Source organism: Myzus persicae, unplaced genomic scaffold (genome assembly GCF_001856785.1).
Source record: "Myzus persicae strain clone G006 unplaced genomic scaffold, MPER_G0061.0, whole genome shotgun sequence".
Classification (NCBI taxonomy): Eukaryota; Metazoa; Arthropoda; class Insecta; order Hemiptera; family Aphididae; genus Myzus; species Myzus persicae.
Genome location: NW_019103997.1, coordinates 136,747 through 159,278, shown reverse-complemented (window position 1 = coordinate 159,278; position 22,532 = coordinate 136,747). Strand labels below are relative to the sequence as shown.

The 22,532-nt window shown below is 28.6% G+C and overlaps 2 protein-coding genes and 1 non-coding gene across 7 annotated transcripts; all 3 read right to left on the bottom strand.

Moving 5' to 3' along the window:
- Positions 1-231: 231 nt before the first annotated feature.
- On the bottom strand, positions 232-5,774 carry LOC111037415 (flap endonuclease 1). The gene is made up of 8 exons (XM_022319983.1): positions 5,392-5,774; positions 5,169-5,271; positions 4,934-5,100; positions 4,750-4,859; positions 3,542-3,745; positions 3,249-3,467; positions 1,301-1,477; positions 232-511 (listed from the first exon to the last, which is right to left on the bottom strand). Exons 1-8 carry the CDS (start codon positions 5,471-5,473, stop codon positions 431-433), a joined length of 1,143 nt encoding a protein of 380 aa, XP_022175675.1. The 5' UTR covers positions 5,474-5,774; the 3' UTR covers positions 232-430.
- A 4,099-nt stretch (positions 5,775-9,873) lies between these two features.
- Positions 9,874-12,156, bottom strand: LOC111037417 (zinc finger protein 836-like). Of its 5 annotated transcripts, none has more exons than XM_022319990.1 (4): positions 11,680-12,156; positions 10,950-11,117; positions 10,685-10,881; positions 9,874-10,600 (listed from the first exon to the last, which is right to left on the bottom strand). In XM_022319990.1, the coding sequence occupies exons 1-4, from the start codon at positions 11,781-11,783 to the stop codon at positions 9,975-9,977; spliced, it is 1,095 nt and encodes a 364-aa protein (XP_022175682.1). In that variant the 5' UTR covers positions 11,784-12,156; the 3' UTR covers positions 9,874-9,974. The 5 variants fall into 5 exon arrangements, with proteins under 5 accessions (XP_022175682.1, XP_022175681.1, XP_022175679.1 ...); XM_022319989.1 differs by having other exon boundaries at positions 10,685-10,893; positions 11,680-12,147; XM_022319987.1 differs by having other exon boundaries at positions 9,874-10,893; positions 11,680-11,817; positions 11,912-12,147.
- A 5,243-nt stretch (positions 12,157-17,399) lies between these two features.
- Positions 17,400-17,483, bottom strand: Trnal-uaa. The gene has a single exon. It is a non-coding gene; the product is annotated as a tRNA-Leu (tRNA).
- Positions 17,484-22,532: the final 5,049 nt, after the last annotated feature.

The following is a 22,532-nucleotide window of genomic DNA, read 5'->3' as shown; positions in this document are numbered from 1 at the left end:
TTGCGTTTTTTCACAGTTAAAATGAATAAAATATTGTTTTTATAATAATTATTATTCAATTTCACAACATGGCATTTCCTACATAGGTATAATGGGATGCTTGATATAAATATAATCTATTACTTACCTGATAGTTTAGCAGCTAAATGGTGTCAGTAAACAAAAAAATATTAATAAAAATAAAATGCTAGGCCAATGTGCCAAATGGCAAAACTTCAATAAAATATACAATAGTGGAAAAAAAGATCTTTTATTGCCAAAAAAACCTTTTACATATTAGATACAAGAGTAAATTTGAGTAAGTTATAAAATAAAAGTTCATCAACCATATTTGAAACTAGCAAAATGCACATTATTCAAATTTTAAATATTTGATTGTGTATTACTCAATCACAAAAATGAAAAAATAAATTAATGAAATTGAAATCGTTTACTTTTGTCTACCCCGTTTGCTATAATTTCCCTTCTTTGCTTTCTTGCTGGCTTCTGCTGCTGCTTTTGCTTCCTCAGCCTAAATATAAAAATGCATTATGAATAAGTATTTGTTAGAAAACAAAAGTCAAAATGAATTATATGGTTTACAAATTGTCCAAGCATGAAAAATGTAGAATTGTATTAATAAAAATTGTACAATTATGTAAGTGTATACTTTATCTCTTATAAGAGACAAATGTAACTTAGAGCTGTGGTTATCTGTGCACGGCAGAGGCTAATGTACTTCGTTTGCATGGCACACACATTGCAATTCCAACAACTGTCAAGCTTGTTATTGTAAATACCAACAGAGATAAACAATTTGTTTGCTATGACCAATCATTGGATACAACATCTGACTACAAAAATCGATATTGAGAAGTGTGGACTATCCAGATAGTATGAAAATCTGAATATACTGTATATTATATTTCGCTCAGCAAGAGAACAAACCGTGGCCTGAAAAAAATTTGATTCTTCTGCACATCCTAATGTGATGGGAGAATGATCTTGGGAATGCACTGCATTGGTGCATTCTCTTGCTAGACAGAGTTTAGTTATTATTTAGGTACCTAAGCTAAGCTAACCTTTTTATTTAAAAATTGTAGTAGTTGAGATAACCAAGTTGTGCACCTAAGGTAGTCGAGATAACCCAGAAGTACCATTAATTATTAATAACTAGTTAATTAGTATTGATTAAGTTAATAATATAATATAATACATTTTATACAACAAAATAATGAAAATTATTTAAAAAAAAAAATCTAATATTAATAAATAACAATTGAGGTTGTTTCAATAAATGAGTAAGTTAACTTAAACTTACTTTACGCTTATTTGGTGTTGAAGAGAATGAAAAAAATGAATCCAACCTTCCTTGAGTTGTACCAGATCGTGCTTTGAGTAGCTTCTTAACTCCATTCCTTACTCTATCTTCACTGAATCCTCTATTACCACATAAAAATTTTACTAAGCCTTCTTCATCTGGATCCATCCATTTTAACTAAAACATTTGTTTTAATGTTAATATAGTGAGAACTCTATGTTAATAAGTTTTAAGAGAAACAAAAATAATATTTGTTTAACGGCAGGTGATCTATAGGTACAAGTTTTAAAATATTTCTTTTAAATACTTATAAGTATAACATTTTTCTAAAAAATCATATATTTTACTATTTTTTATCATTTTTTAATAACATTGTGCATTTTTAATTCTTTAATCTATAGAATATATTTTGGATATTAGGTTAAATCAAATTTTGGATTGGACGACTAGTTTTTAAGTTATAAGTATTTAAAGTTTAGATGAGTGAGTTGAGCGGCTTCCCTGTAAAATGGTGGTTCACTCATCTAAACTTTAACTTTTAACTAATAAACTGCTTTTCTAAAATTACATTTTTATAGATGAAAATACTTCAGATATTTTGCTTTGAAATATAAAATTAAAATGTAAGTTGTAATTCAAAGAGTAAAAACATAAAAATGATGATTGATTTATTTAAAATATTAATTAAATTAAATTACTTAGCTTTAGTTTATAAATAAAAGGGAATTCAAAAACAGTTGAAGGGGAAAGAAACAAATACAAAATATTGGAAATTGTGCGTTACTAAGAGAGCTGTATAAATAATATAATTTATAACTCCTATAGTTAGGACCAGAGACTCACAGATCACCACAAACTATCGGCTCATCTTGTCTGTCAAAAATTGTCATAAGCTCTATCCGCCTTTCCTTCAACCATATCAAAAAAACACATGGTTTCCATCCAGGTCATTCTACTTCTATATGCAAACTTTTACTAACTTTTAAAACATCATACAAGGTATTATACATTTTTTTACAAGCAAACTAACCTAACAGGCCTAGGATTGCCACCTAATCAAGTTCCTAACTTCCTAGCTATAGGTAACTGATTCCTTGACTTCCTGGTTGCAGTGCTATATAACAAATCATTTAAAAATTTTGCTTCCAGGGATGTTTAATGAAGCCAAGCTACTAATTTTTTTCAATATGTGAACATGTGTGTCAATTCAACGGCAAAATGACCTAAATAGAATGGTTAATTGGGACTTATCCCCTAAACAAGCGTAAATGCTCTACTGCTTATGCTTTTCTGTAATTTTCATCAATTTAATTAGGACTCTTATTGTACCCACCGAAAACTGTAGATAGGTGATCTGGCCTCTACTCTCACACATAACTTCTTACCAATAAGGTGCATTGAGGTATCCCGTTGTAAAGCATTTAAACTATTAGTATTCATACTTAGCACATCTAGCATTTTAAATTTATAGCATCTCTTAATCCTCTATATTGAACTCTAGTATATCAAATCTTCAAATATGGCTGGGGATCTATCAACTGTCAATAATATGATTGAACGAGTTAGAAAAAAAATCCTACTTGCGATTACGCATTCACAAGATATCCCTTAATCATCCACACAAATACACCCTGGCTTCAATTTTTTTCAATCTCCCACTTGCTGATTGCAGACATGCGAAAAATGTCATAGAAAGACATATATCCTACTTTATAACTAGTGAAATCAACACACCAGCAAGCATAACTTTCAATGTCCCTTCTAACTATACCCGCTCACATATCCACTAATTATCCGGTTTATAAGTACCTCAAACCATGGCCCCGCTATTTAACTTTAAGTTGTTTATATTGCATCAATCTATCTGTTCATCTGCTAATTATAACCTCATCGTTTTTTGGCTCGACCTGTACTAAAGAAATAAAAAATAAATGAAAGAAAATATTACATCTATAGTTTCAGGATCTGTTATTTCTGGTTCAATAAATAATCGTCGAGCTTCCTTATATGGCCAATCTTCAGGTACTTGATATTTTTTGGTATCTAAATTTTCAATTATGCTTTCTAATGATTTGTATTGTCGCATTAGCTCAATAGCTCGTTTTGGTCCAACTCCTTTAATACTGTTACAGTAATCACATCCTAATAGTATACACAGATCTATGAACTAAAATCATAAATACATTAAATACACTTATTTTTGAGTTGATAATATCAAAAGTAAAATTCAACTAAAATTACTTCATCTCTAGACATTTCCATTGTTTCCAATACTAAATTTAACTGAAACTCTTGAATTGGCATTTTTCTGGCTTCGCTGAATGTCATATGACGTAATAACACAGGAGAACCAAATGTTAAAGCATCCATATCCTCAGTAGCAGTGGCGTACACTTTACCAGCTTTTACCAAAGCAGCACATTGAGCTTCAGCTTCACATGGAGCCTATAAAATAAATAATTCCACATTAATATTTGTTAAATAAACCTTAGACTAAAAGACAGAATATTATTTGATTTACTAAAAAACTCTTTATATTATACATAATGCAAAATATTATTCAAGTTACAAATTTGTATAACAACTGCAAGTTTAGGACGATTTAACCTCGCAGGAATTAACTTAATGCTGTTTAACTTTTAAATTAATTGAGGTAATAGAAAAGGGTTAGTCCCTAACTGTAAAATTCAGAAATGCAGCAAATGTATAGCACATTAGTTCCTAAATTATGGAAAAAACATCAGAATTCTAGTCTTAGGTCTAACAATATAATATAATAATCATATTATGTTTGAGTAAAATTGAACTCAACCAGTACATGGAAAAAAACCATAATTTCTAATGAATTAATATCCTAATGTAATAATATAAGTTTCTAAGACAAATAATTTTAGATTGTTAGCAAAAAGAAGAAAACAACTTTTAATAATGACTTTTTAACATTGTAAAAATAAAATAGCCATACAATAAAAATAATAAAAATGCAAAAATTAAGGGAAATAGATGACCTCCTTCATAAACACCAGAAGTTGCAGCAATGGCGTCAGATTTCACACATGAACTATCTGTTTACAATCAAAAAGATATGACTAAAACCATAACACCAGCTCATCAAATCCCAAGTTCAACAAAACTTTTATTAGAAAAGTATGATCAACACAGTCAAATGCTTTTGTAAGCCCCAATAAATTACATCAACATGTGAACGGGTTTTAAAATTATTAAAAATACATCATTGGAAAAAACAAGGTTGCCAGGCAGAAACCAGGCTATTTATGTACTGTTCATATGTTATTGACTATATAAGTCGGAGCATGACAATATATTCGTGGACCGGATCCAAAATTGTATTTTTAATGAATCTATCATTTTGATTATAATATTATTATGTGTCTATCAGTAGTAGTGGTCTATAGATATTAGATAAGGTTTAAAAACTTGAAACATACTTCTACAAAAGGAACTCCCATTAATTTTAGCAATTCTTTGCATTCAGTTGTATGAGTTGATGTTACTTTTACCAATCGTTTACTGAATTTGTCAATTCCGGTAGCATCGCCTAGAAAACAATAAATCAAAATTAGACATAAATACTTTATATTCAAGTCTAATAATCATATTATGTTACAATACCGGCTTCTTCTGCTTTTTCTAACGATTTTTGTGCTTCCTGCCTTCTATCAGCTCGTTTTTCTAATTCTGATGATTTCATTTGAGGTGGTTTACCATCAAATACATATACTGGTTTAATACCATTTTCCAAAAGTCTTATTGTACGATAGAATGTACCCATAATATGACTGGGACAAAAACGTGTACATTAAATTGATTTTATTATACATTATATTATTATATATTAATAAAATACCTAGTAGTTTCACCATCAGAGCTTGTCAATTGTGCTCCCTCACTGCGGACTGCAATCAGAAATTGATAAAGACTCATAGAAGCGTCAATCGCAATTTTCCGGCCTGAAATCAAATATAAATATTAATTATAAGGTAAATCCTTAAGTGATTAAATACCTAGTGAAGCAATAACTTTGTTATTTGTATTCAAACTGTTAGTTTATTAGGCATAAAGTAACTCACCAAAATGATTTTTAATTTCATTTTCCTTAATGGCATTTGGAGCAAAGTCTGCTATAAGTTTCGCTAAACCGGTAATACCCATAACGGAATTTGTTTTAAACTAAATGTCACGCTTTTCTACAAAAATATGGTTATTAAATCAGAATTTGGTGTAGTACTCAAATGAGTAAATGACGATGATACTATTGATGAGAACACAGAAATTAGTTCTAGAATCGTACATGGACTATTTCAAAATATAAAACACGATGACAAAAGAAAAAGTAGGCACAACAGCAATGCAGTAATGTAGTTCCAATTTCTGAAACCTGGCCGAGTTCACTATTAACAAAAAAATTGAAATAATAAATAATAAACAAACATTTTAGCGGCAAAAATACTGAACTCAGAGATAAGGAGTTTTTGAGGTTAAGCCATAGATAAAAGTTAAGCACAATTGCCACGATTAAAGATAGTACTATCTGTAAGATAAGATCTATCGTGTAAAATAGTAAAAAAGATCATATTATCATATACATTTGTATATATGTGTAAATTGTATATGATCTAAGTGTATAATGTTCATGGTTTAAGAGTTAAGACCTAGGGTAAAAAACCACTATTATTAAGAACTTGTTATAATTGTGTAAAAAATCAAAGGCATTAACACGGCTTTAGATGCTAGAGGTAGATACTAGATAGTGAAAAAAACACCTTGAGTGTAATATTATTATTAGTATTTTATATTAATTAATCACAGAGTGTAAAAATATTTATCTGCAGACCTGCAGTATTATCTAACATAATATAAATATATACTTTAATATCTATATGTCTTGACCTAGCCAATGTTATTCAACAATCAACTTGTTCTTTGTATCATTATTATAATTTAATATCATGGTGTAGGTAGGTACATAATTTTTCGGAAAGGCTAAAACACAAATTATACTAATTATTATATTACCATTGATTATAATGTACAAATAGTGTACCCATAAAGTAATTTTACAAATCACAGAAATATTAATCTTTTTACCTTTATTCTGGTAGGTAGTAGTTATGTTTTGTATTAAATTAATAATAGGTATATTTGTAATATAATCAATTATATTGCTGTGTATAATAAGCTAATGAGGGCCCATAATTTGTATTAATGCTTATAGTTATTTCTATGGTATATGTGTGTGTAGTAGGTGCCTATAAAACCTATTTTAACCTATGTAACAAATTGAACAATTGAATAATATTTTATTGTCTAATTAAATTGTTGTTGTAGGAGAGTGTGGGAATACTTTTGGTGTTCAATTTTTTTTTGGACCCTAAAAATATAAGGTCTGTAAGGTTCTAATCTTTGAATTACACAGAACATTTTTAACATATAAAATTGATTTCAGAAACAGATTACTAAATCCCTGTACAGTGTACACTCAGTACCTAGAGCAGCGGTCCTCACTAGGATTGTAGAATGGGCCAAATATAGTTTTCGAAAATTATTTGCGGGCCACATACTTTAATGATAATAATTAAAAATATAAAATTGTACAATATATATTGTTAGGAAAGAGTATTGTAGGGAAAAGTACATGAATGACACACATTTTTTTCTTGGATTTATAATTATAATTTTAAATGTCAATTCATAGTTTACTTTATGCAAAATACAAATCATTCATATTATTAGCATTGTATATTTTTTTGTTCATTTATTAAATTATTAGATTAATATTGATATTTTTTTAAATTCAAATTAATTATTTGATTTAATGTTGTTTTGATGTTGATAGACGGTATCTTTTTGATTCTTTTATAATCTTGTTTATGTCTACGGGTGTATTTGATGTTGACAATAGCGTACTACGTGGTGGAAATGAATAAACTCATAATCGTAGGTGCCTACTTGTCTGTCCAACTGGTAATTCAATACAAGTTTAAAATAGAAAGATAAAATAAATAAAAATAATAAGATAATAAGCAACGTTCATATTATTCATTGTTTATAGAATTTTGGATTTTAGAATGAACAATTTAATTTTAGTGCTGGCCTCACTTAAGTTGCTAAAGGGCCGCATGGGGCCTGCGGGGCGCGTAGTGGGGACCGCTGACCTGGAGTATTAAGTTATACCTAAATGTAACTAATAGCTATACATTTAAATGCTTATTGTTGGTATTAAATACTTTATTTTGATTTTTTAGTGTTTCATTTAACACAACAAATTAATTGTGCTATTCAACTCAATTGGAAGTTATATGATCTGATAATTTTATAATAAAAAGATGTTAAACTTTTTTAACCATCATGGCTAATTGTACATAAATATAAATAGATTTAATCCTCTTAAGAACAGTTTATGAAGATTTTCAAGCTTATTGTAAATAAATGTTTTTTATCAACATTTATCGAAAAAATAACAAAAAAATTGGCTTAAAAAGAATCTTAAAATAATATCATATATAGAAAATGATAATTTTAATATTTGTTGAACATTTTAAGTTTATAATTTGAGAATCAAAATAAAAATGGTTGCCTTGAAAATATTCATATTTTTAAAATATTTTTTTCAGTTTTTCCTGGTTATCTTAAAAACTATAACTGACATCATAAGGTACCAATTAGATCTATTTGCTATCAGACATCATGCTTAAAGTTTAATTTTGAAGCATGTTTTAAAATGCCTAATAATGTAAGATTTAGATCAACTTGTATATTAATTATGCTCAATTATTATTTACCTCAAGATTAATATTTTATATTGAAGTTACAAATTTATTCTGTAGTTAAAAATGATATAAGTCTACAAATAATTACAATAATTGTATAATTCTAATTGAAAAACCATAACTATTTAAATATCAAAATATGTGTTTCTATTAAATCTTATCTTTAGTAGAGGTATTATTGTATATTCATACAGGCATACAGCTTTATAAATATGTAAGTCTTTAGGCTTATGATAACAATCTAGCCAAATAGGTATAGAGGAGTATAGAAAACCATGAATTAGAATTAGAGTTAGTTTAATTTATAGAAAAAAGTAAACTACTAGAAAAATGTTAATGGCATAACTTTTTCATTCCTTTCTAAACAATAATATTAATGAAAATAATAAAATTGCAAAGGGCAATCAATTCAAATATAAAAATGTACATTCGGTGTAAACAATTTTTCATTATTATTAATATTGAAATAAATTGAACAATTTCCAATATTTTGTTTTAAAAAAATTTGATTCGGTATACAGATTTTAGTGTTTTAGTTACAGAACATATTTTGAGAACAATAATTTCATCATCAACATAATGAAAAATGAAACACTGATAAGATTTTAAATTTGATTCTCAAAATTATTCTTATTTTACATAATACAAATTACAATGTACTCTCCACTAATCAGGACAAAGCCCTCATATTAAGTGATTCAGTGCAATCACCTCCATAACCAACATACATACAAAATGTAACCTCGCCCAAAACATCCAAAATACTATCCTCACAAACCCCAAAACAATCAAACTCACGTGGGTCCCATCACGCATTGGCATTCCAGGTAAAAAATGTGCCGACAAATTGGCAATGGAAGCCACAAAATCTCCGGACACCAAATTATACTCACATGTAACATATGAGGATGTATCCCATGCTCTAATAATCAAATGTTACTCTCTATGGCAAAATACATAGGAAAAACAAACTAACCATAACAACAAATTTAAGCAAATAAAACTCACAACAAAAAAATGACCACATCGACTAATTAAACTTACACGTCACGAGGAGATCATGGTTACCTGAGTACGCATTGGGCACATCAGACTCACACATTCTCACTTGATGTATAAGGAGCCTGAACCCAGGTGTGAAACGTGCCTCACCGAACTCACCGTCAAACATGTATTCTTAGAATGCCCCAACTATCAGAAGCACAAACGAAATCAAACTTAAACACAATCTCACTCAAAGGAGCATTCAACCACGGCGAAGAAAAAATGATATTAAACTTCATCAAGATAGCTGATCTTACTTTGAACATTTAAAACAATGGATCAACAATACTTCACACAAGCACATTCACATATAAAAAAAAAAATTTAACCTAATTTTGTAAACCATTGTAGGCGAATAAATGATGTATTTGAAGCCTTAAATAAATAATAATAAAAAAAAATTACAATGTTTTAGTGAAAATAATATTATGTCCATCAAAATAAGTAAAATTACTCATATACTATAAATAAATTAATACCTGTTACAATGTGTAGACAGAAAATAAATTGATTGATGAAATAAAATCTTTATATTTAAGTATTAATATAATTTAAATTAAATTAAGTCAAAATGACTCATAAAAAATACCAAAGTCTTAGAAAAACCATAAAATATTGATTCTGTACATATTACAAATAGGAAAAATTGTTATTTAAAATATTAGCATTCATAACACTATGTATGTAATGTATAAAGGAAAGAAGTTATATACATAACTAAATATATATTAACTGGACTAAAAAGTAAGCATTTAAATATATATATATAATAACCTAATAAGTAATAAGTTCCTTTTGGCTAAAATGTATTTAAGTTACATTGAATTTAAATAGAATCATCAGACATTAACCATGTGGGTTTTTTGGTGATATTTGAAGTGACTTGAGCTGGTAAAAGATTTTAAGCAAATTTCACATTTGAATGGTCTGTGGCCAGTATGTGTGCGGTAATGAACAACCAGTCCACCAGCGCTAGAAAATAATTTATCACATACATCACACTTCAATGTTTTTTTATCATTCGAAATCATATGCGATTTTTGGTGGTATTTGAAATGACTGGAACTGGTAAATGACTTGAAGCAAACTTCACACTTGAATGGACGATCACCAGTATGCATTCTGTAATGAACTACAAGGCCACCTGAACTGGAGAACAATTTGTTACAAATACCACATTTCAAGGTTTTTTTGGTAATCAACTGCGAATGAGACTTCTGATGATACTTGCAGTGACTGGAACTAGTAAATGTTTTAAAACACACATCACACTTAAACGGCCGGTCACCAGTGTGAGAGCGGTAGTGAACAGTCAGGCCACCGATGCTGGAGAACAGTTTGTCACATACATCACATTTCAGCGGTTTTGTATCTTGTAAAAAGTGATGAGTTCTCTGATGGTACAAAATACCATTAGCACAAGAATATTCTTTGTTGCACACATGACATTTAAATGGTTTATCTCCTGAATGTACACGCATGTGGTAATTGTAATGACTTGAATTTGAGAAAGTTTTATTACATAAATCACATTTGAAAGGTTTGTTACCTGTATGTGTTCTGTAATGGACAGTCAAACCACCAGAACTAGAGAACGATTTTTTGCACACATCACATGTAAATGGTTTGGCTTTAATCTCGGCTTTTTTCAACCCAAACTCATGCAAATATTTTTTGGTATCTAAATTTTGACCCATTTCTTTAGGTGTAGAGAATTGTCCATTTAACAATGTGCTACTTCTATGACTGAAATCAAAACTATTCATTATAATTAGTAAATAGCTAAACAAAACTATGGTTAATTTAAATCTTACTGGGGAGGTCTGAAAAAGTCATTTCTATTAAATCGAAATGCTGGACTGATTTCTATTTCACTCTCAAATAGACTACTGTTGAACATTTCTCTATCAAACCTGATAGTTAATCGAGCACTGGAATTTAATTCATAGGCATTAGCTGGTAGACCAAATGTTGGCATGTGACTGTAAATAGAGCAAGAAAATGATTGTGATTAATATCTTTTTATAAATAGTTGTTATTAGAGTATACATTTTTAAAATATTTTTAATATGATAACCGTACCATAATTACCTAGTTAAAATGATAAATAATAATCATTATTTAAAAATAATTATAATACCTAGATAGTAAAATGTATTATAATAATGATACAAATCTAAAATAATACATAAACTATAATTATATTACAATATTAACAAAACCCTAATGCCAGGTTGCATAAAAAATTGATTAATTAATGGTTTACTAAAATGTAATGGACCAATTATGGGCCACTAAATATTTTTTTAAGGGACTATTAGCTCACTATTGATTCATTATATGTCAAGTAATTGTTGGTGCAACTCGGCATAACAATACCTAATTGATAATAGACAGTAAAAATTGTTTTCTAACCTTTAACTTAACCTGACCTAAACTTGAAGGATTAAGTCTTATTGAAAGATACATAAAAATAGAACATTGGTAAGTACTTTCTTTCATCAGTAAGTCACAATTTGTATAATCTGAATACATCATTTTTACCTCATATTGTTGATCCGGGACCCATGGCTTGGAGAGCGATCATGTTTTATGTTCTCCACGGCATCGACAACCTGTGACGTTGATACTGGATGATTGGTTTCCATATTCGGAGTTGTCCGATTTAATAACAGAACTGCACTATAAGAACCATGAAGAATACATGAAACGTATGCTTCATTGATAGAAAAACCAACACTGCCTATAAAACAGACGAATAACGCATTCTACCTACTTGCCAATGAATATCACAACACGATCACATATTATGACAAACGTACTCAGAACATAATATTATTACAGTGAGTATAAAACAAGAAAGATGTTTTCTAGTGGATGAACAATTATTATTTCTTTTAGTTGAAATGAAGTTAATGAAGATGGTTTTAAATGTGTTAAATTCGCATAAAGGTATCTTATTATTCGTGTTATCGCAATCGTATTGTATAAACAATAATACCGACTCAGCGTAATTTTGATAAGAATCGAGCCGCAGAGCCAGCGTTCTGTTGATCCAGCAATGCCAATAATTATTGAATTATTATTATAGTTAAAACTGGTAACCACGTATTAAGATGTCTGTCTATATTGTAATATTGTAAAAATTATTGTGCTTTTGTTAATTTCCTACTCGATAATCTCGGAAGCTACAAAACCTATCGAAACATAACATATTATTCATATATTACGTTCGGTTGGTGCTCCTATTGGTTTTTGTTTTTGTGAGGTGCCGCCAAAATAAATTTTTTTCTCTCGGTAATACACTGTAATTTTCCGGATCAGTTAGTAGGTAGGTAGGTACCTACCTAATAACTAATAAGTAATAGCCAGTAGGCAGTAAGTATATTATTACAAAAAACTCAGCTTATGGGTTTAGAATAATATCATATTATATATTATCCATAAATTCATTATTTTAACTTAACATTCATTACAATATATAGTAAATTATAGATAGGTAGGTAGTAGGTACTAGGCACCTACCTATAGAAATAATGGCAATAGACAGTTTTTTTTTATATGACTATTACGAAAATACGTCGTTTGCACTAGAATTTGCAGTATTAAAAAAATATGAACAACAAAATCTTTGTGCAGCTAGGTAGTAGGTACTAAATAATTTTATTACAAACCGTTTGCTTGTGGATAAAATAGGTATTAAAAATAATCAATGTTATGAAATTTGAAGTTTATTATTATTGTTAATATTTATGATTGATAGTAAGACAAGATCTACATATATCTTAACGCCATAGATCTACGGGGCTAACTAAAAAAATATACTCAGTTCAAAAAGTTGGAAAAATAGCTACCGATGGGTAGGTAATAATATTATATTAATATATCAATACTAATATTGTGATAAGCACTTAGGTCAGAGATTGTAAAAATCTTAGCTCTTTTACTGCCTATCGTAATTATTACTTGTCGAAGGTACCTAGGAAGATATATTTTATTATTTTATTATTAATCATTATATCATTATAAATTATAAAGTTCTTAAATTATTCAGTGTTCTAGAAATTAAAGGTTAGATAAGATTATAAATAAAGGATTTATCGCCGACATGAATCTTTGTAAAAATTTGAAAAAAAATAATTAACTAAAAACAATAATCTATATATATAAGAATCTAACTTGATTTTGGAGACGAAGGAAACCGGTTTTGAACCCTCATTATAATAATAATAATAATAATAATAATAATAATAAACTAATTACCATTTATTTTCATATATTCACCGATAACGATGTCTGTTTTTTTATTTTATTTTTTATTTTATACTCGTATTATTTGTATAGCCAAAAAATAGTCTTATGTTTTTTAATTAAATTTAAAAAAAATAATTTCTTCCGGAGGAAGATCGGGAAGCTAGTAATTAATAAATGAATACAAATGTCTCGTGTTGAGGAAATTAAAGTACCTATAATATTATTGTAGATAGTAATGGTAGAACGTAGATACCTATTCACAATATAAGTTTATTATATTATAGGTGAGTATACCCATGAAATATATTTTTTTTTATTGATCTAGAGCCTGGCAACTATAGCCATTATAGCTGTTGTTTGTGGAGCGGTACTGTTGGTTTGGAACACGTATTTATATGTGTGGCAAGGATTTTGTTGTTAAAAAGCCTGGGTGGTCACCCATCCGGGAGCTAGCAACGTCGACCGCACGTACACTCAGAGTGCGCACTCAACTGAGTGTAGACACCGGCACACCGCGCCACATATTATATATTATATCAAAGTAATTTATTTTACTATAAGTATTAAACTACTATGCGTTACGTTGATTTCATTTTTGTTAAAAACATTGTATTTATTGCTATATTGCATATTAATGACTTAGGTATTGTAGAACTGTTGACCTAAATATGTTGAAAATGTCATTGCGTATGGTAAATTTTATAATTTTGTAAGTGCCCACGAATAATGTTTTTGGATGACAACGAAATAACTAACATAATATTTAATTTAGACTGAATTTGAATTGAAAATGTCTATAAAATAAAACTCTGAATATATTATATTTTTTAGATTTTCTGATTACAACATAAACTAGATGCCTACTTATACTATACCTTGTTTTAATTTTCAATTTTTCGCCATAGTGAATAATTTATATATTTTTTACTACAAAATTAATTTCAAATTTTCTTGATTTTAATGAACTTTAATTTAAACTTTGAATTTCAAATGTTTATAAGAACAATTATGCTTATACGTATCTTTAATATAGGGTGTTTCATAAATACTGCAGTTTTTGAAATGCTGTGTAGTTTATCGCTGTTAGGTTGGTGGTATTGTTCTTATAATTTCTGTTACCTGTGGATGTTGAGATTTTTACTTTTTAGTGATTGATAAATAATATATTGTGTATTTTGTTTATTTCTCTTTATGGAGCTGTATATACAATTGAGCAACGTGTCTTGTCCATTAAAATCCTTTATAAATACGGGGAGTGTGCTGAGCTTGTGATAACTGTTAGAAAACTTCGTACAATCCTCGGACAGCGTGAAGTACCGCAACAACAATAAAGAGGCTGACCAGTAAATTTTAAGACAGAATCAACTGCGTCATTAAAGAGTAAAACTAAAAACTGAGTTCTTAATGAAAATTTCTACTATAATAACTTTTGCTAGGAACCTTGTATTAAATTTGTATGTTTCTTGTACAAGCAAAGAATTTTTTATCGACAATAATTTAAAAAAAAAAATAACAAAATTCGTAAATTACTTATGCCTATATTATGGCGAATAGGAAATATAAACATGTCAAGTATTTACAGTATTTTTTTTGTTTTAGTTGTATCTAGATGCCAATAAAACAATATCATTTTTGGTTTTGAGTCAAAATTTCAGTTCTTAAGATTATTAATTATTGACTTTAGGATACAACTATTGATAGTTGAAACACGTCATGCTTAAATATATAGGTAGGTAGGTATCGAAATCGGTTCACGTGGTTTCATCGTGACAGACGAGGTACAACAGATAATTTTTCGATTGGACTATTGGAGTATCGAATTTTTTTCTGCAGTGACATTGTAAGAAATATTATAACATTAACAAAATAAAATAAACTAGGTATTCAACTGGATGAAACTTTGTTACAATGGTCTGTCAGCCAGCACTCAGCCGTCAGCAGACTATAATACTTTATTAATTATTTACTATTAGTATATTTGTTGATATTATTGCTATTAAAATGTTATGGCGTAAAGAAAATGCTAATATAAACACTCGGTGAACATTTCAAGTATCTACGGTTTTCGTTTTTGAGTTCCACTAAAAACAAAATCGATTTTGTCGAAAACTAATTTTTATTATCAGTTCCCGTTTTTCAATAATTCATTTTTTGTTTTTCTCAGCGTATATAATAACTACTGGAAATTTTCAATTTGACCTCTCGAATGTACTAACCGGATGAAAAGTTACTGTATAGAAAATCGAAGCATTATTTCAACTAGGACCCATCGGCTGAAGATACAAATATAAAAAACACACATCATTGTAATATCAATACATCCGTTCAAAATCTAAAATGGATGATGAAATATACTTATACCTAATGAGTTATAAATATAGGCCTTCTTCACTCAGAATCGTTTTCGTGTGCAATTGAATTTAAATATAACACATCATACATTAGTGCATTACTGTGACAGTCTGACTTATTCAATGATGATAGTAAACCTACTGTATATCAGGGGGGTTATAGGTACTTACTTTCCTCCTTTTTTATTAGTTATTACATACTTGTTACTTAAAAGTGATAAAACATAATAATTTAAATAAATTATGTAAGTTACATCATACAAATGATGGTAAGTATATTTTTTTAGAACTATTAATTATTATGAAATATTTGTGTCATTAAAATTTTTTTGTCCCTACCCACTATCCCACTTTATTCAATTTAAATATAAATCATTTTAAAATATTTTTATTATAACTTTTTTTTGGTTGTATGAGTTGAGTAAATAATGAAACCACCGGATGTTGTATAAGGTTATGGTTGACATTTGATATGGATGGCAACGTCCCAGCTGGCGTTAGGTGTTGACTTCTAAATATTATAACAAAAATGAATTTATTAAAACGAAAAAACTACCTACAAAATTATATTCTGCAGGCGCCATTCGAATTTGCGCGAATATCAATAGACTGTATAGATTCAAGTAAATGTTCGAAACAAGTATTCAAACCTTCAAGGTTAGGTAGTTGTGAATATTTTTAAAATTTCCATTTTGTCGTTTAGGTATTTACCTATTGATTATAAGAAAACAATTTAATTATGGATTCTGATCGGAACAATGAATGCATTGATTTTACAAAATTGTGTTTCAGGTATTTTTAATTTTAATCTTTTTTATAGAAATCATCTCCTTCAGAAATAAAATTAATTTAATTTTCATCTTCAATAACTTTTTTGGTGGGAAAGTGAATCAAGCTAATACTTTTGGAGAGGACCAGTATAAATTCCTGTTACTTTTCTTAATAATTTGGGGGAAAATAAAGCATAGGACATTTTTAGGGAAAACCAACAGTAGTTTTTGACAAAATCAATAATTTTCTTATTTTGTTGAAATTTAAAAAGAAGAGCCACGACGATACTTTACATTTTCAACAAACGCTAAACATTTTCTAGACTTGCAAATAACATTTTCAAACCAATTTTTTTCTTGTGCTATTATTGGACATTTCAAATTTTTATTATTTTATTATTTTTTCTACTTATGCCGATGAAAAATGTTTCACTTTGTCAAAAAGCTTGAAATTGAATTTAAAATTAGGTTTTTGAATCCTTATTTCTGAACTAAAAAAAATGTTGAGTGTAAATTTAAGGTAACCCGCAATGGCTGTTGGACTTGGGTATTGATACTTGGTCCTCACTGAAAATATTAAAAATAATGAAAAGTAACTAAGTATGTGCTTATGAGACCTAATTTAAATAAGTAACTAAATATTAATATTGGTGGAGCGTAGGTGACGCACTAACATTGAATGATTTATTGGAAAAACATATCTTTGTTGTTCAATTATTCATATATTGCAAGTGTAATAATGCAACCAGGACGTAGATGAAAAAGAATCGTTATCGGTCGTATAATGTGATTATTTTAAGGCGTTAACCCTTAATGTTGTTTATCAAAAAAGTTGATTATATTTACTATACACATTTATGAGTGGCAAAAAAAACAAAAATTTTACATTTGTCAGGTGTGGGGTTCGAACCCACGCTCCCGTTTGGGAACCAGAGCTTAAATCTGGCGCCTTAGACCGCTCGGCCAACCTGACTGAGTACTAGGATCCATTGATATTACATTTATTAAACTTAAATATTGTTTTTTTTTGTATCATTAGATAATAATACAATTATTTTATGTTGATGTAAAAATAATACGCCATAAATTACAATAATATTATTATTTTCTACAGTTCTCTAGTTTCGAATATACATAGTATATAGCTAATGCGCAATTATACCCAGCTAAATAGGTATTTTATAGGTAGTAGACACTAGGCAGGCGCCAGGCACGGCTCTTAGAAACCTAAAAATTGTTCAGTCCTCTCATTAGATCAGACTACCCACTGAAAGATTTATTAAAACGTTAGAATATGTCATGTTCGTGTCGTTTTTTCCATATCTTTTTTTTACCGATATCTCAATATAATCAACGGCGCAACTAGAATACATTTTCGAATATTTTGAAGACGAACCAGAACAATAATAATTTTAGTAGGTACTTACCTATATTACTAAAATTTTCATTAAATAAATTCAAATATCGATGTTATGGCACAATATTCAATGATCATATTGCTTAACCCATCGTTTTAATCTTATCTCATCGTTCTATCTATTAAAAAAAAAAGATTACATGCATGACAATCTCATCAACCTATTATAGAAATTGTGACTCATTTTTATCGGCTTCCTGAGTAGCCATAATACATAGGTCGATTGAGTCCAAAACCATTTATTAAGTTCCACCTAAAAAATCCTCACCCACCTGGAGTACAAGTCTGTTTGCCAGGTTCTTAAACTTGTGCGATAGGTGACAGGATCTTGGTTTTAGTTATTCAAAGGGCGATTAAAGGTCAACTTAATGGTTGATGCCCATGAATACCTACTTCGACCGAGGTCCTGCAACACTATAGAGTCCTGCAAGGTTCTTTTTACCTCCTTATTAATAATGCCAACCTTATCATCAATGCACCGTGCAATCAAAAATCATTCTCAATTACAATACATAAATTGTATTCTGATATTTAAATAAATTCGTACTTTGGCAATCATTTTGTCTTTGGTATTTTATGTTTATTATTAAATCACCTGTTTTAATATAAATATTAATTGTCTGTTAATTAAATCCTAACAATAAATCATTCATTGTATTATTACTTATATATAGTTGTTACGTGTTATATATTATGTCATTGTTATGTTACCTTTGTAAAAAACCGAATGACATTTATTTTATGAAATAAAAATACAACATAGCTTACCTACTTGTAAATTGTAATCACTGCATAAATTGTAAGTGTAGATAATTATTATTTTTTATTCTACAATTTTCAGCTCGTCATATAAATTATAGGTCCACTGAATGAGTGTCTAGACGTAAACTAATATCTATTCAGTTTTCGTAGTATACTTGCGGTCTGCGATCAATGAAAATATTTATAGAAACAGGTATATTATATTGTGGAGAAAATGTTAGATCCACGTACGTCGTACACCTAAGTACGGACCAAGGGCATACGATGCGTACCTACGTCGGTAAGAGATAAAAAGGATTTTGATATTTAACGTCACCAGTTGACAACACTACCGGAATCTTGTATCATAAAATATTATGATGGGTGCAAATGAGATGAGCACAGTCGAGCCATCTAGAGAACATCACAATAGTATAGCAATATACTTTATTTTTATTTGCGCATAAATTTGATCAAATGCGTACTTATAATCATTTAGAGGTAATATTTAAAAAAAATTATAAATTGTGTGTTTGAGTATAGGAAAAAATATGTAATATTGTTTATTTAATTGCAATTAAATATACAAATAAATACATTTAGGTATAATTTTAGATTCTGAGTAGAGCAATTAATGTATTGAATATTGATTTTTAAATTATGTGTATTTATTTTTATTTTTTGTGTTTGTATACCTACCTATATATATACATAAAAAGTAATAGAAAAATGTTTCGATTTTAAGCGTCGAGGGTGATCATACCTAACCTAACTTACAAATTTTTAATTTATTTATCGGTAAAAAACGAGGAAAAAAAGCTTGATTATTTAATACAAATTTCTTCTTAAATTATTATCTCAGTAATAATTCAAAATTTTTAAGATGTAAAAGTAAATTTTTTTTACTAGAATTTGAAGTTAACTTTCTACAAAAATTGTCAAAATCACGAACATTTATAATTTATTTTGTAGTTAAAAATATATGTAGTATTCAAATTGTATAGCTTTATGGTCTGAAAATTTAATACAACGGTTTGGCGTTTGACATTAGTATAAATCAACTTAACACAATACAGCAGAAAAATGGGAATATTTAATCTACACAAATTTTTGTTTTTTTTCTTTATATTTCATTGAAAAATTGAAATTTTTACCAAATATTATATTTATTTTTGAATTTTCTATATACAATATACATGATATAATTCTTTAAATATATTTAGTCTATTTTTTCATCCTTTCATAGACATTTGAAACTTTTTTACTTGTTCAAATTATTTTTTATAAAAACGGAAAATTAAAAAATATAATGGATTTAGTTGTTCTGTTGAATTAAAAAAAATATTGATCTTAATGACTCGAAACTATCTGATTCGCATAAATACATAATAATATACTTATATTATTTTTTCCTTCACATAATTACATATTTTTTAGATATTTAATTTAGACATATTTTAAACTATATATACCTAACACGATATGGATATTGGCAGTTGACACCATTCTATGGTAAATTGATATGTCACTACATCAGTAATTATTATTATTATACTAAGTTATTAACTATAATAATTAATATAACGTGCTATAATAATATTAAAATATATGTGATATTTTTGGCAAAAAATAGTCTAACCAACGCTTTATGTATACTAAAAAAAAAATAAATTACTTATATCTATTTAATAATAAATTATGAAATATTCTTAAAAATAGAGTCTGACACACCGTATCCTCTTAGAATCGTTATTATTTATCATCTAATTCGTATTTAACACATTACACATCATCCATGACAGAGGTAAACTTAAAACCTACTATGCAACACTAGTATACAAATATACTACGACCCCTACAAACAGCTAATGGCCTAAGTTGCCGGGCTTTAGTTCAATAAAAAAAATTTTATATTCCGAGTGATGCGATAAATATATAGATTTTACAAGGATGTGTGTGTGTGTTTTTTTTGTGTGTTTGTGGACTTACACAATAAGTAGTCAAAATAAGGCTTCGATTTTATTGATTTTTCGATAAAAGACGGTACTATAAAATGGATATGATCATGTCATATGGAGCATAATATTATATATATATATGTATAAACGTTAGCCTTTGATACTGTGTTAGCTATATGTATCGATTAAACTTTGCATTATTGAAAAGCATGAAAAAATAGATTTTTTAAAGTCTTATATGATTGCGACATGCCGTTAAAACGGTTTTAGATCCACAGATAAAGTATTTTTAATGGTAACTTGTATAATTCAACCCATCAGTAAGAAAACGAGTACCCAAGGATGCCAAATTATTTTAACTACATCACATAAAAGTGTTAATTTAATGTTGGTGTAAAATTATAATATGCTTATTGCATATATTTTAATGGGTTCAAAGAAATTATTGATATATATTTTATATGATGTTGATATTGGTAAGCATGTAAGATAATGTACCGAGTGGTTCTTTTATTATCGGACATTCATTATTTCAAAAAGTATAAATGTTTGGAATACACTTTGTATATGGTTTCTATTAGTCGTCAAAAATCAATTCTTAAAAAATATATATATTATTTTAAATCATTTTTATCTTTAACATTTTTTTCGAGGTTTTTCTTTTTGAATGGCAACAATATATCGCAATAAACGTTTTAATTTCATAATCCAAAGCAAAATATTTTTCTAAATATTCTGATACATACAAATTGAATTTAAGACAAGTAGTTATTATATGAGTTATGTATTTAAAGTAAAAAGAGTGGAGTGAAATGGTGCGGAGTTATTCCGCAAAATGTTAGTCCACTACTCAGCTGCTCAACAAAACTTTAAATACTTACTCATTAACTACTCATCTTAAATGCTATTTTTATGTATCGAAATACTAAAAAAATATTCTACATTCGAAAGTAAAATTCAAACTGTGTGTTAAAATAAAAAAAAAAGTAAAAACTTGAAAAGCTATAATTTTTTTAAGTACCTAATGCCTTGGAACTATGTAAAAAAGTTTTTTCAAAAACATTAATACTTTTCGAATAATGAGGGACCTACGACTCCTACATTAAATTAAAATAAACTCCGGCCGCCACCAAATATAATTGTATGCACTTATAACTTATAAGTTATAAGTAAGTTATATATTATTGCTCCACTAATATATTAGTCCATTAATACATCTGCATATAGTGCACAATAAAATACAATTAGGTAATGGGTTTTCTTAATTTTATAATTAATATTACACATTAAAATGTAGGTATAGCCGTACCGACTACAGATGGTAAAAATGTCTCATGCACTGCAATACTTACAATTAGTAGTATTTATAACTATCTTGCTACCTATCTATATTGCAATACTAAAGAAATATTATCAATTTTTTCATGTTGGAGACTAGGTACGGTTTCGGGCGGATTCAGTAGCGGGCAAATTATTTATATTTTTCAATAATTGTATTTAGTTTTTATTGTATTTGAAACACGAGTCCGACAGAGGCTCAGTTTACTAGAGTGTTGTTGTAACTATGATCATATTTAAAACTTTAAGTGCTTAAAAAAATCTCAACAGCTTGTTGTAAGCCAGGAATCCAAGATATTTGTTTTTATGATGGGTGCAGGGGGCAGCCTTTTCTATCATCTACATAGTTGCGATCTATATACTATGGCAGTATGTAACAGTCGAGTTTTGCGTTGTCCACTAACGACGGAGTGTTCCGAATGGTTTCCGACTCCGCGGTGAAGTCCTACACCCCCTACCGACTACCTACCCGGCAGTGGTAGCACTGGACAAGTGGACAGGTGGGCGAGCGTGGCGTAGCGGTGGATCCCCGACGACGATGAGGAGGGTTGGTTTTAAAATCAACACG